This window comes from Monodon monoceros, unplaced genomic scaffold (assembly GCF_005190385.1).
Source record: "Monodon monoceros isolate NGI ecotype Baffin Bay Population unplaced genomic scaffold, NGI_Narwhal_1 Super_Scaffold_20, whole genome shotgun sequence".
Classification (NCBI taxonomy): domain Eukaryota; kingdom Metazoa; phylum Chordata; class Mammalia; order Artiodactyla; family Monodontidae; genus Monodon; species Monodon monoceros.
Window position 1 is genome coordinate 41,529,077 of NW_021703777.1, and position 13,834 is coordinate 41,542,910.

The 13,834-nt window shown below is 38.1% G+C and overlaps 1 protein-coding gene across 2 annotated transcripts in view; it reads left to right on the forward strand.

The window, feature by feature from the left end:
- The window catches only part of PRKG2 (protein kinase cGMP-dependent 2), a 94,749-nt gene that overhangs the window by 29,635 nt on the left and 51,280 nt on the right, over positions 1 to 13,834 (forward strand). For both annotated transcript variants that reach the window (XM_029235505.1, XM_029235504.1), the window contains 4 exons: positions 2,641 to 2,807; positions 6,634 to 6,747; positions 8,169 to 8,274; positions 11,791 to 11,854. In XM_029235505.1, the coding sequence (XP_029091338.1) occupies positions 2,641 to 2,807; positions 6,634 to 6,747; positions 8,169 to 8,274; positions 11,791 to 11,854 (451 nt within the window). The remainder of the gene's footprint in view (positions 1 to 2,640; positions 2,808 to 6,633; positions 6,748 to 8,168; positions 8,275 to 11,790; positions 11,855 to 13,834) is intronic.

Below are 13,834 nucleotides of genomic sequence, written 5' to 3' on the forward strand. Positions count from 1 at the left end.
GCTCGTGGGCTCTAGAGTGCAGACTCAGTAGTTGTGGTGCATGAGCTTAGTTGTTCCACGGCATGTGGGATCTTCCCAGACCATGGCTCAAACCCGTGTCCCCTGCACTGGCAGGTGGATTCTTAACCACCATGCCACCAGGGAAGTACCAAGCACTCTTTTCTAATAGAATATTACAATGTGTTTATGGACTAAACTAAATTAAGAGGATCTGGGAACTCTTTGAGGCTATGGGCCATGCTTTACTAATTTTTAAGTCTTAAGTATTTGCTAGATAGATTTGGTGAGTTGGATGGACATGAAAACGAGTACTCTAGGAGTTTAGGGTAGAACAGAAGGATTGTGTGAGCTACAGTATCCAGGTAGGGTTGAGTAGGTCATAAGGGGTTTCTTGGTAGATGTCTAATGTTTGGGTAGGTTGAGGGGAAAAGAAGCTAAATTCAAGGAGAAAACATGTGCCAAGCCTGAAGGTAAAGCTGGCAAGCATAGGAGACAATGCGGAGACCAGTCTATCTGTAACAAAGGATTTGTGTTAAGGAGTAAGTGCTAGATGGATAGAGTGGAGGCATATGGTGGGAAATGGGGAATCCAGATTGTGGGAAGTTGATTGTCTTCCATGGCAAAAGGGTTTTCATAATACTTCCATGGAATGTTAATAGAAGTTAAGCCAAAAAAAAGAAATAAATAAAGAAGACACTGAGGTTTGGGAAACATTAGTTTAAACAGATTTGTTTACTGCAAGATTTCTTTGAACCGTTAAGCTGTGCATGCTGAATTTCCAAAATTGTTTAAACTCTGCAAACTTTTGATTATAAAGGAACAGTGATTCTTGGAACATATTTTGGGAAATTGGGATATGTGGGCATTGAGGAAACTCTTGCTGGAATGTTACACTCGCATGAAAGACTCGTGAAATCTGGAACTTTTATGATATTGTTCACGGTTCTACCCTTGAGAAGAATATCTTGCAAAAGTATTTTTTCGGTATATCTTAATTGAATGAATTGTTGGTTTTAGTGGATGAAGGAAGAATGAGATCAGGGTGAAGTCAAGATGAATTTACCAATGTGAATCTGATAGTGTGGTATAGGATGGACTGCAGGGGGAAGAGACTAGAAGCTGAAAAACCAAAAAGGAAGCTGTTAAAATTATCCAGACCTAAGATTTTTTTCTTGGATGTGGTGACCCTTGAAAATAGAAACTAAAATGGATAACAGTGATACTTTGCAAAGAGAATTGACAAGACATAGTGATAGATTAGATGAAGGAGGAAGGAAGTTCTCAAGGAACACAGAGAGTTCAGATGGCTCTGAGGTTGATGGAGTAGGGAAGAAGGAATTTCTGTACAAGACTTTGCTCTGTTTCCTTCATGAAGCCTAATGATTTGATAGATAGGATCATAAAGTATCTAATTCCATGAACTTTTACCTTGTGTTTGAGAACTTTCTTTTTTTTTTTTTAATTTAGCCACGCCACCTGGCTTAGTTCCCCAACCAGAGGTCGAACCCAGACCCCAACAGTGAAAGCGCTGAGTTCTGAGTCCTAACCACTGGACCACCAGGGAATTCCCTTGAACACTTTCTGTGTAGAAAAGATCACAAGTTTTTAAACAGCAAAGCTATGTATGGGAGAGTTTGAATGAAAATTACAGGAAAATACCCATATTTTAAAAGAATCACACCGAATTTGAGTGAAAGCAAATATATTGTGCAAAGATTCTGACTTAGGCAACTTTTCTTCCAGCTCGTAATTCTATGATATCTACACATAAAGTATGCTAATTAGAACGTTAGAAATTTAAGATGATGCAGATTAGGCAATTATTTTGAGCTACTTCTTTTCCAAAAGAAACTGGAGTGTTCTAGGATTACCAACAAGTGGGCTTCTGATTTGGGGAGTTAATAGGCTGGGAGGTTGGAAATGTAGGTTCTGTCTAGTCTAGACGTACTAAGAGTCAAAACACAGGCAAACCTGAACTATCACCATCACCCGCTATGTCTGATCAAACCTTATGAGTCCCAAGGGAGCTGACTTCTCCACCTCAGAAGGAGCAACAGATGGAATGGAAGCAGCACAGACTTCAGACTCACAGACTTAGATTTAAATCCTAGCGGAGGATAAGTTGCTTCTTAGCTTTTACTCTACTTATCTATAAAGTCGGAATAGTCATCTCACAGGATAGTAGTGAGGATTAAATAAGATATAAAAGGACTAGCACCGTAGGAATTAGGCACGCGTGTATACATCAGTGAATGAATACTGTGTTATAGTCCCTTAGATACACCTTCTACCTACCAACCAGACCTGCTTCCCATCTAAAAACCATATGTCCATTAGTATTGCATCTAGGGACCTTGAAGGATGCTACCTTTGTGATGATGACAATTAGGAGTGATGATAAAATTGGTTTAATAATGATTTTACTAGAAAAAAATATTCAAAACTGTTTTCAAAGGATTTCCAAGTAAAGTATGGTAGTTCTAAGGGCCAGATGTTGGTGGGGCTAGAAAAATAATTTTTCCTTGCTGGGAAAGTTGTAAATACATAGGTAGTAATATCAAGAATAAAAATGAAGTGACTCTAAACAGCAAATCATGGTTTTCACTAATTGTAACTAACATCTTCTTTCCATTATACCAGTGAGAAGAAGCTCATTACAGATGCCCTTAATAAAAATCAATTTCTGAAGAGACTGGATCCTCAGCAGATCAAAGACATGGTGGAATGCATGTATGGGAGAAACTACCAGCAAGGGAGTTACATTATTAAGCAAGGAGAACCAGGAAACCATATCTTTGTACTGGCAGGTGGGCTTCACAGATTTTTCCAGTCACCATGTAATAAATATTTGCCTATAGTTTAATGATTTTTTGCAAACATTTACAAAAATGCAAAATTGGTTGCTCTATTTGTAGAAAACATAACAGATTGAGCTCATGGAATAGTAACCTTGTTGATCATGTTGCTAATACTCAATATTTACAGAATGCTTTCTCTATGTCCAGCATCCTACTGAGAACTTAATAGAAAGATCTCATTTCAACTCACCGACTCTGTTAGGCAAGTGCTACTATCTTCATGTTACTATGTGGACTGTGTCACAGAGAGGTTAAGTAACTTACCCAAGGCCACACAGCCCATTAGTGGTGGAGGTAGAATGCAAATTTAAACAATCTGATTAGAGAGTCCATACTTTTAATCACAGTGCCACTCACTCAACATATACAAGAAGGTGTTTCAGAGTATTCAAAACACTGCTGCTTGTGTTGACCTTTTTCCCTTGTTGTACCATGGAAAAGAAAATAATTATTTTTGTGACTTTGTAAAATATTTTCGTTATATACCAATGATTTCAAAAGACAATTCAGGTACATTTAACCAACAGATAAGTCAAATGGAATGCCTTAAGGTTAAAGCTGGTGTTTTTAGAACCATTTAAATGGCTTCCTCCATACATGATCCCTTGAACATGCTTCCATGCTGGGTAGATTATAATGGTTAGATAGGAAAAGGATTTATTTCTCAAATGCTTATCAAACACATAAATCTTATACTGGAATTCAACAATTTTTTTTTAGATATAGAAGCAAGAAATCATCTGAACAAGGCTTACGGTTATTGAATGCCCTGTCAAATTCTGAATTGCCCCCAATTTTTGAGTTTTAGGGAAAAACGTTAACTGGCTTGCTCAGAGGTAGTGGTAACCTGGGATGTGCTGTGGCCTTTTATTTTGCACTGTAGGTCCTGACGATCTAAGCAATGCTTTATAAACTTTATAATTTTTTTTCTTTTTTTTTTTTTGTGGTACACGGGCCTCTCACTGTTGTGGCCTCTCCCGTTGCGGAGCACAGGCTCCGGACGCACAGGCTCAGCGGCCATGGCTCACGGGCCTAGCGGCTCCGCGGCATGTGGGATCCTCCCAGACCAGGGCACGAACCCACGTCCCCTGCATCGGCAGGCGGACTCTCAACCACTGTGCCACCAGGGAAGCCCATAAACTTTATAATTTTTTATTGATGGCCAACTATGGTCAAAGCCCAGTGCTGAGTTCTGAGAGAGACACAGGTGAGTAAGACAAATCCTTGTATAGCAAGGAGGGGTAAAAAGAATCACAGAAACTAAGAAACAAATTTAAGCAATGCTTAACTTTGTTTCCTTGAGACCTTAGGTGTGGAGCAGAAGTTGCCTATCCAAACAAATTAATACACATCTATTGACAGCGTATAAAAGATTGTTTTCTCTATTTTGATTCATTAAACATGGCAGTTGCATAATTATTAGTGTATTATTTGCCACATACGTCTTTGTAGACGGCCTTAAAACTATAGTCATACCCAAGTAATTATTCTCCCCAAGAAGTGAATTACAGTCTTAATTTAGCCAGCCTTCAAGTTTTAGGGACAGGTGACCCAGAGCAATTTCCCCCTCTTTCAACTTTTCTCTTGGCTCTTTCACTTCTACTTTAGCAACACTAGAACATTCTGGCAAGAGAAGATAGGGCATTAAGTCAACCAATATTTAGGAAACCTGCAAGGAAGGATGAGAAACTCATGTCAGCTCATCTTGTTCTTTGCCAGCAACTCTGATGAAAGGCTTGGGGAGAGAAGGGTTTGAACAGAAGTCAGTATCAATATAGTTATGGAAGTCAGGGCTATAGCACACATGGAAATGAAAATTGGATGCTTTCTTATTTGAATTATGATGTTATCTAAGAATTGAATTGTGTGATTTAATTGATCGAGCAAATTAGTTTGTTAATTCAAAATCTCTCCTTTATAAAATAGAGCAAGAATAGCAAATAGTAAAAGCATATTTAGCTTAAACTTTTGGTATTCCATATAATTGTTCAGTGCTGCTCAAGTCCCATGTGCCATAACGAATTAGAAAAAAACTTGAAATGCATAAAGTTCCATGGTACTAACTCAATAGTGAAGCTAAGTAGTTTTGATGGAATAGAATTTAGTTATAATGAGAAATTATTAAATTGCATAGCTAATATATAAGATTTGGAGCCAAAACAGAATTTATTTCTTACTAGAATATAAGTTCTAACAGGATAAATATCTTTTCTGTTTTGTCTACCCTGTCTTTCTTTCACCTGGGCTAGTTCCTGGCACAGCATAGGTATTCATATCAGATGCACTGAATGAGTGGTTGGATGGAGATGACCCAGAGCTACTTAGTGGTGAATTAGGAGAAGGAAAGACCAGTTCTTCAAGGGAAAGAGAAATAACCCCACCATTTTCTTCCTCTAAGAATATAGGTCTTTTTTGCAAAGCTTTTGATTAGCTAAGCTTTTATTTGCATTTGTTTGAAGGGAAAAGAGAAGAGAATTGCCAGGGCAGAAGCATGGTGAGGAAGTTGCCTCTCCCTTCCCCCAAACTCTGCTTAGCCAAAGATTGCTGTCAAGCACTCTTCTTTTTCTTTTTTATGAATTTAATTTTTAGAGCAGTTTTAGGTTTACAGCAAAATTGATAGGGTGGAACAGAGATTTCCCATATACCCCTGCCTCCCCACATCCACAGCCTCTCCTGTTATCAGCATCACTCACCAACAAGCTACAGTTTTTTTGTTTTTGTTTTTGTTTTTTGCGGTACGTGGGCCTCTCACTGCTGTGGCCTCTCCCGTTGCGGAGCACAGGCTCCGGACGCGCAGGCTCAGCGGCCATGGCTCACGGGCGCAGCCGCTTCGCGGCATGTGGGATCTTCCCGGACCGGGGCACGAACCCGTGTCCCCTGCATCGACAGGCGGACTCTCAACCACTGCGCCACCAGGGGAGCCCTGTGGCTTGTCTTTTAATTCTCTTCTTAATGACTTCATTTATTAATGCATTTCAATGAATGAGGGGTTAGGCAACAAGCAAGGCATGGTGAAGTAACGTACCCAAGGTCACATGGCCAAAGACTAGTCAGAGCCAGGCGGCCTGACTCCAGGGCCAGCATACTTCTCAGTTATGACAAGTTAGTCCTTCCGCCAGTGTGAACACCTGTGCTGTGTTTTCAAGACGTACAGTGATTGTTGTGTTCCTTGTGCAAGAGAAGTAGTTTCATGTGCTACATTTTTCATGGGGTAGAATGAATTTTAAACGAACCACTTGCCATCCACTGCTTCAGGAAAGAGCTTTGTAACAATCACAATAATAATAATATGGGATTTCGTTTGTTTGTTTTTGTTTTTTGTGGGTTTTTTTTGGCTGCACTGCACAGCACGCGGGATGTTAGTTCCCCGACCAGGGATAGAACCTGTGCCCGCCTGCAGTGGAAGTGCAGAATCTTAGTCACTGGACCGCTAGGGAATTCCCAATAGCTAACACTTACATGGCATCTACTATGTGCTAGCCATGATCTGTGATCTTACCTGTAGTAACTTATTTACTTCTCACAACTATATGAAGTAAATATTGTTAATATTATCCCCATTGTTGATGAGGAACCCAGGCAGAGTGGGTAAGTCTTCAGGCTAATCAGCTAATAGAGAGTGGGCTTCAGTCTGCATTCTTAACCACTTTATTATAATGAGAATCATAATATATCTTACCTGTATGCTTTGTATACCTTCTGATTGTTTTTTTTTTAACTTATGGAATCCAGGTGGATTTTGATTACTTGTGTTTTCTTACATTCTACTTGATAGAGGGTCGACTAGAGGTGTTCCAAGGGGAGAAATGGCTATCATCCATTCCTATATGGACAACGTTTGGGGAACTAGCCATTTTATACAACTGTACAAGAACTGCCTCTGTGAAAGGTAACAGGAGATGAAATGCTGTATTTTTAAAATTGTTACACAACGTTAAAGATAACCTAAGACACTGTTGCATCCTGAGTCTTTTTGTCTCCCATTGTGCCCCATATGCTCTTATTAATAGAAAGGCTATGCTTATAAAAGGATTTATATTGAAGCCCTTGTCTAAATGATTCAAGCTTAAAAAGATCTTTCCGTCAGATACCTGTATATAAAATATGAGTATGGATTTAAACAGAATTGATTCCAGTATTTGCTATCGTTGCCACTTCAATTTTGTATTATGTAGACATTTGCCTTTGGCTCATCCAGCATGTTTGCTTTCTATTCTCCATAAGGTTCTGACCATATTACAAACCAGAAAATTTAATTAAACCAATAAATGTGTATAAATATCAAAAAGGACATGAATTAATTAATGAGAGTTTTCATGAGTGACTTTTGGGATTAGTTCAGTTGCTTCTCCTTAGGGTTCTTGTTTTTATCGACTTTATTCATGGTAATATCAGGTTTTCTTCTGAATTACTTAGATGTGGTGTTTCTCAGAGTTTGGGACGAGGTTATGTGTGTCAGCATTGTTGCAGTATTTGATAAAAATGCGGATTCTGAGGCTCCACTCCAAATAATCTCTGACAATGGGGCCCAGGGATCTCTATTTTTAACAAGAATGTCACAATAATTCTAATTCACTCTAAAGTTTAGTAAACCAGAGATTTTGATTTTGATCTCTTCTGTAGGCTCTCATCACTCCTTTAAAAAATATCTTACTACCATAATTTCATACAGATTTTTTAGAGCTGCTACTTCTGTTCTTCTTCCTTTTTAGATTTTATTCTTGATTTTAATGTCTTTCCTATGAAAACGTTGTCCCAAAAACTGTCTTGCATAATTTCTTTGAAAATGATTTTATATATTTTATGTAAAAGTAACCATAGAGATTCTTAAAATATATTGGCTCCCGTTAGCAACAGTGTCTAAACAACATAAAAAGACATAAAAACAGACTCACACGCAGAGATCTTTAACTCTCAGTTCTCTGCTTGTGAATTCTTCACTCTCTGGATTAGCTACAGGCTGGCTGGCTTTCTTTTGTATCACAGCACAAATCTAAAATACCTCCTGATGATGTAGTGTGTAATTAGGGATTGCAAACTAATTTTAATATCATCCTAGGCAAAACATAATTAGAATGGAAATCTTTTGCTGCTCACTTTCAAATCATCATTTATTTCAAAGCCAAAAATGATTTTATAAAATTACACTCTTTACATCACTACTTCCTTCCATTTGCATGCTTAAATAATGCATTGTCCAAGAAATATCATTTTATGAGAGTACATGAAAAATTTATTGATTAACATGTTGGAATGTTTTCTTAATCTAAGAGCTAAACAATATTTTATTATTTTCTTGATTTTCTAAAGCTATTACCAATGTTAAAACATGGGCACTAGATCGAGAGGTATTCCAGAATATAATGAGAAGGACAGCTCAAGCCAGAGATGAACAGTACAGAAACTTCCTCAGAAGGTAAGAATAACACGTTGGTGGCAGAAAGAGCAGAAGGTGGTGTAGCCATATTGTGGATGTGTTGGTTTTATCAGAGTAATTATTTTACTACAATCTTTCTTATTTAAACATTTTCCATATGATTAAGCCAAAGGAACAAAAGAATTCTCTTGCAGTAAATGACACTATATATATGAAGAATTATGTTTCATTCCCATTAGCCTTGTTCACTGATTTATTTCTCTTGCTAATTTTGCCCTTGTGTTGATGGAGTCATTGCACATAGTATAGAATAATGTGCATAAAATCCTAAAATATTCACTTGGGTTGCTCAGTTGACTTTGAAAGATGTCCTATAATTTGGAAGTAGATAACAAAAGATAATAATGCTTTGCTTAGAATAATATTAAAATAAATGATTTTACTATCCTTACTTGCTTTACCTGAGACATTTTTTCTCATTGGCATAGCCACGCCATCTTCCAAATTACTATTATTTGCAGCAAATTAACTTGCCAAAAATGTTATTATGCTTGCTATCACGACATGGATCCTTGGAACATACACATTTTTCAACTGTTCTGAACCCCCAACAACTTGGACACATCAAATTACAGAGAAACAAGTACCTATGTAACTGAAAAGGTCAGCTACACATTAAAAACCTTGTTTTTGGAAAGTATAAGTTCCTTATTTAAACTATTTCTGTGTCTTTTGTGGGAGATTTGACAGTCTCTGAAACTGCAATACATACTGTAATGAAATGTAACCTTTGATAAGTGGTAATAACAATAAAATATCCTGTGGTTTCCAAAAATAAATTCCAAGTTCTTTTTAAGTATAGTGACTTTATCTTGCATAACTAGCCGGCAAAGTCAATGATTTTAGGGCCCTGCTGTGCCTAGCATATAGTGAGGACTCAGTGAATATTGAATGAAGGCATTGTTAATCAGTAGAACATTGCAGGCATTGAGGTTTTTCTTAGGGACGCTTGCTGATTTACTTTCCCGGAAACAATAATGACTCCTGGAAGAGAGCTGCAGTAATGACAAGAAGGTGCCTTACCTATACGACAATCAGTGCCTTAGCCATCATGTTGTGGGGTCTACCTGAGTATAGGTAATCTCAAAATCCAGCAACTGAGCAATGCAGGTCAGTATTTAAAGCTAATAAACTGCACTTACGCAAGGGCCAAAAAAGGATACATAAATAAACCGGTGCCCATGGGTTGCATCATGTCTGAGATAAAACCTGAGCCACTAGGTTTTCCCTTGGAGTCTAGTGCGTTCTGCCTTAGTGGAGGGAGCTCAGAGAATTTACTAGTACAGGTTCCTTCCCTCCTTTTCTTCTTTTTGGTATCTCATTCATGCATTCATTCATGCATTATTGCCAGGGGTAAACATTGTGGATTCAGTGGTGAACAAGATAAACCTGATCTCTGCCTTCATAGAGGAGAGACAGACAAAAGATTTTTTCTCATATCAATTTCCTCAACAATCCCCAAAGGTGATAGGCTTACAGGAGAGAATTTTCACTAACGCTACAGCGCCCAGTTTGGACCCGAAGTAGAACTTTCATGACGGGCATGTGTTACTCAATTAAACCAAAGGAACAAAAAGTATTCCCTTTTCTTCTATATGCCACTATATAGAAAAAAGTTCTGGTTAACCCTTTTACCTTTTCATCCATAAGGAGACACATTAGAGAAATACATTTCTCTTTGTTTCATAATATACAGTAAGCTCTTTTCCATTTACATCTTTTTATTATGAAGTATCTGACATGTATCAAATGATACATAGTACATATGTAAGTTTTAATAACATAATAACAAAGTGAGCACCATCAAGCTACGGGCCCAGCCTAAGTAGAAAGTTAGCAATGTTGTTGGCATTCTCATTTGCTCCCCTATGTCATTTTCTAGCCTTCCTTGGGGTACCTCCTCTCCTTGGAGTAGTCTGTATTCTGAAGTTTGGTAATCGTAACCTTGCTATTCTTTATTATTCTGCCTGTAGCTTGGTTTAACCTTTTTTTTTTTTTTTTTTTTTTTTGCGGCACGCGGGCCTCTCACTGCTGTGGCCTCTCCTGTTGCGGAGCACAGGCTCCGGACGCGCAGGCCCAGCGGCCATGGCTCACGGGCCCAGCCGCTCCGCGGCACGTGGGATCTTCCCGGACCGGGGCACGAACCCGTGTCCCCTGCATCGGCAGGCGGACTCTCAACCACTGCGCCACCAGGGAAGCCCCGGTTTAGCCTATTTTTGAACTTTACAAAATTGGTGTTATTTTTGCAAGTCAATTTTTTCACTCAGTACATTTTTTAAGGTTCATCTACTTGGTTAGTGCAGTCATTTCTCCTGTTGTAGAGTTCTGTTATCTGACTCGACCACAGTTCATATATCTGCTCTCCCATTGGGCATGTTCCAGTGTTTTGCAATTACAAATGATTCAGATGCAGACATTCTTAGACCCAGCTCCTGGCTACATGCCTCCTGGTCCTTGTGTTCAAGAATGAGTCTAGAGCTCTCTTTTCAAAACTCAGATCCAATCATGTATTTATGGAGGAGCATCATTTTTTCCTTAGGAGTGTCAAATATTAGATGGTAAGAAAGAAGTATCTATCTTATAGAAATTATATCAACAGTCCTGAGTGAAAATGGGTAAAGTAGAAATTTCTTTAAAAGAACAATTTAATCATACTGATGGGTTAATCATACTGAGTGGAATTTTTTTTTTTGCGGTACGCGGGCCTCTCACTGCTGTGGCCTCTCCCGTTGCGGAGCACAGGCTCCGGACGCGCAGGCTCGGCGGCCATGGCTCACAGGCCCAGCCGCTCCACGGCATGTGGGATCCTCCCGAACTGGGGCACGAGCCCGTGTCCCCTGCATCGTCAGGCGGACTCTCAACCACTGTGCCACCAGGGAAGCCCCTGAGTGGAATTAAAAAATTTTTTTTCAAACAATTTCAGTATTCTGTCATTCTCTGTATATTATTATTATCTGTAATAATGTTCCCATTACATGCCTCTGACTACCATTAATTTTAAAAGACAGTACAATATGACTAATAATCAAGATCATTTCCGTGTTAATTCCTACATTCCCCCCTGGATTCAGTCTTTACTTAATTACAAGGATTTAGATGAAAATCTGATTGTCCTCTGGAAGCAGAGGTCCTCATCCATGCTAATAAAAGAGATATTGAGATGTGGAACACATTTCTGGATGTGATTCACTTCGTAAGCCAACAACAAATGTAATTTTTTTTTCTCCAAAGAAACAAAATTTGATTTTTTTCCTTTCATGGGGTCTTACTATTTTTATTTATTTACCTGTGATAAATATCTGCTGTTATGTGTGATTATATAATTTCAATGTATCTGAAATTCAGTTATTTATGTGTGATACATTTGGAGGTTTACTTTGGATAAATTAAAGTGCATTATATTTTTTAAATGCATGCATGAATGTATGTAGAGGTGTATATTTATAGTTTAATTCATGATGATAATTAAATAAAGGTTTCTTTTTAATTTTGCAGCGTATCCTTGCTGAAGAATTTACCTGAAGATAAGTTAACCAAGATCATAGACTGCTTGGAAGTGGTAAGAAATTTTAAAGTAAAAACTATATTTCATTAAAAGATTATATGATCTAGTCATTATTAGCACTGTAAATGATTAAAAAGGAAAAGATGGTGATCACCAGTCCACAGAGACCAGGAGCCTTTTTCTATTGTGAAAACTCACACTGAATTAAGGGGCTGGGGTGGGGTTCGGGGACTCTTCTGAAATATATGAAAGAAAATTGGATTTGCATGTGTAAAGTGACATTTGATTTACATATTTTAATCTTTTTAGTATAGTTTATAAAACTAATCTGCCTCACTCAAGAGGCATTTGATTTTCTGCAATTAACATCACAATCCCTTACAGAGTTTTCGTAGTATGAATGAGTCAGTGAAGCGTAATTAGGTAATGGAGTAGAGAAAGGGTATATTGGGACTTTCGTGAACAGGCTTCTGAATCAAGCTATGAAACATTCCATACTTGAAAACTCTAGGCTATGAAGACTTTAAAGAAAAAAAAAACAAAAAAAACCCCCTGTACTTAAGAAGCACTTTACCTATTTTAACATCTAGGGAAAAATGGCGTATTGGAACGTGTTCAAAAATTCATATTAGGCATCACGCCGATAGGTGGTTCTTGTCCAAGACTAGTCAAGTCTTTTTGTGAATAATGCTTTTATGATATGTACCTTGGATTCTAATAATTTTCATTATATGAAAACCTCTTCAGAGATTAATATTCAAAGTAAATAACCTCTGTCTAACTTTTTTTTGGTGTGCGTCGGTCAATTTCATTGAAACCAAATGGCTTTTCGGGAATTTAAAGGAGGTAAGGAATAGTAAAGGAGTCAGATGTAGACTTTAAGATTTTATAAAGCTATTCTCGGTGGGAGACAAAAAATACCCTGCAAGACTGATTGTTGACAGATTCATGCCTCTGTCAATCTCAATATACAATGTAAACTAATACCTGTTGAGAAGGGAGCACCAACCATTGTATCCTTAAGTGTAAGTGACACCAGTAATGTTTCCATTTACAATTCATGGAACCCATCCAGCAGTTTATCAAGGACAGGCCATGATGACACAGTGCCTGGCCTTGTGTCCCCAGAGCATTCAGATATGAAGTCATTTTCAAGAGGACTGCTTGCCCTGCATCTCTTGGGATTTTCTCAGTGTAACATAACACAATCACAGATGTTACAAATTAATAATTCATCCTAATTTCTGAGTGTTTTTTTTTAAAGCTGGAGAGGCCCTATATTTTTTTGTTAACCGAGGAAATCTGTTTTTAATATAACACTAATAGAGTAGATTCACCAGAGGGGAATTCCATGCTGAAAGAAAATGTTAAAATTTAGTATCATTAAAAATAAATGGTAAATTACACATATTTATAGTAGCCACAGGCAATAGCTACAGAATATACAGATGGAGGCTCCAACCTAGTATTAATTAACACACAGTTCGAATTTGAAAGTCTCATCTTTTAAAACACCCTAGAAGGCTTTATTATATATTAGCACTTGCAGACAGCAGCGTGGTTTATAAAGGGCTCTTTATTCATACCTGGCAAACAAATGTGTCTCTGTAATGTGTGAGAATTCACAAATTCGAAAGTGATTAACAAGGGAGTAATGGGATCTATTTAGCGCTAAGAAAAGCACATAATTTACCAGCATAGCTTGGACTAATGACCCATCAACTGGGTCCTGACCACAGCCAATCACTAATGCATTGGAGTTATGACAGAGCACCTGCTGAGTTCCAGGGCCAGCTGTCCCACAAACTGGCTCCATAATCTTTGAGAAAAACAGGCTGAATCTGGCATGCTATTTAGGAGTTGATTTTGGGTGGTTTTAAGTTTTTGTGCAGGGGGCGGGGAGGGAGTATCAGAATTTCCCATCACCAAGCAGTTGTTCTGATGTGTTTGTTAAGACTTTAGTTTGTTGAAGTCCTAGACCACATGGCCTGAATGTGCAGTGTTCCAATAGCATTTCTTGCTTTAGCATAAATC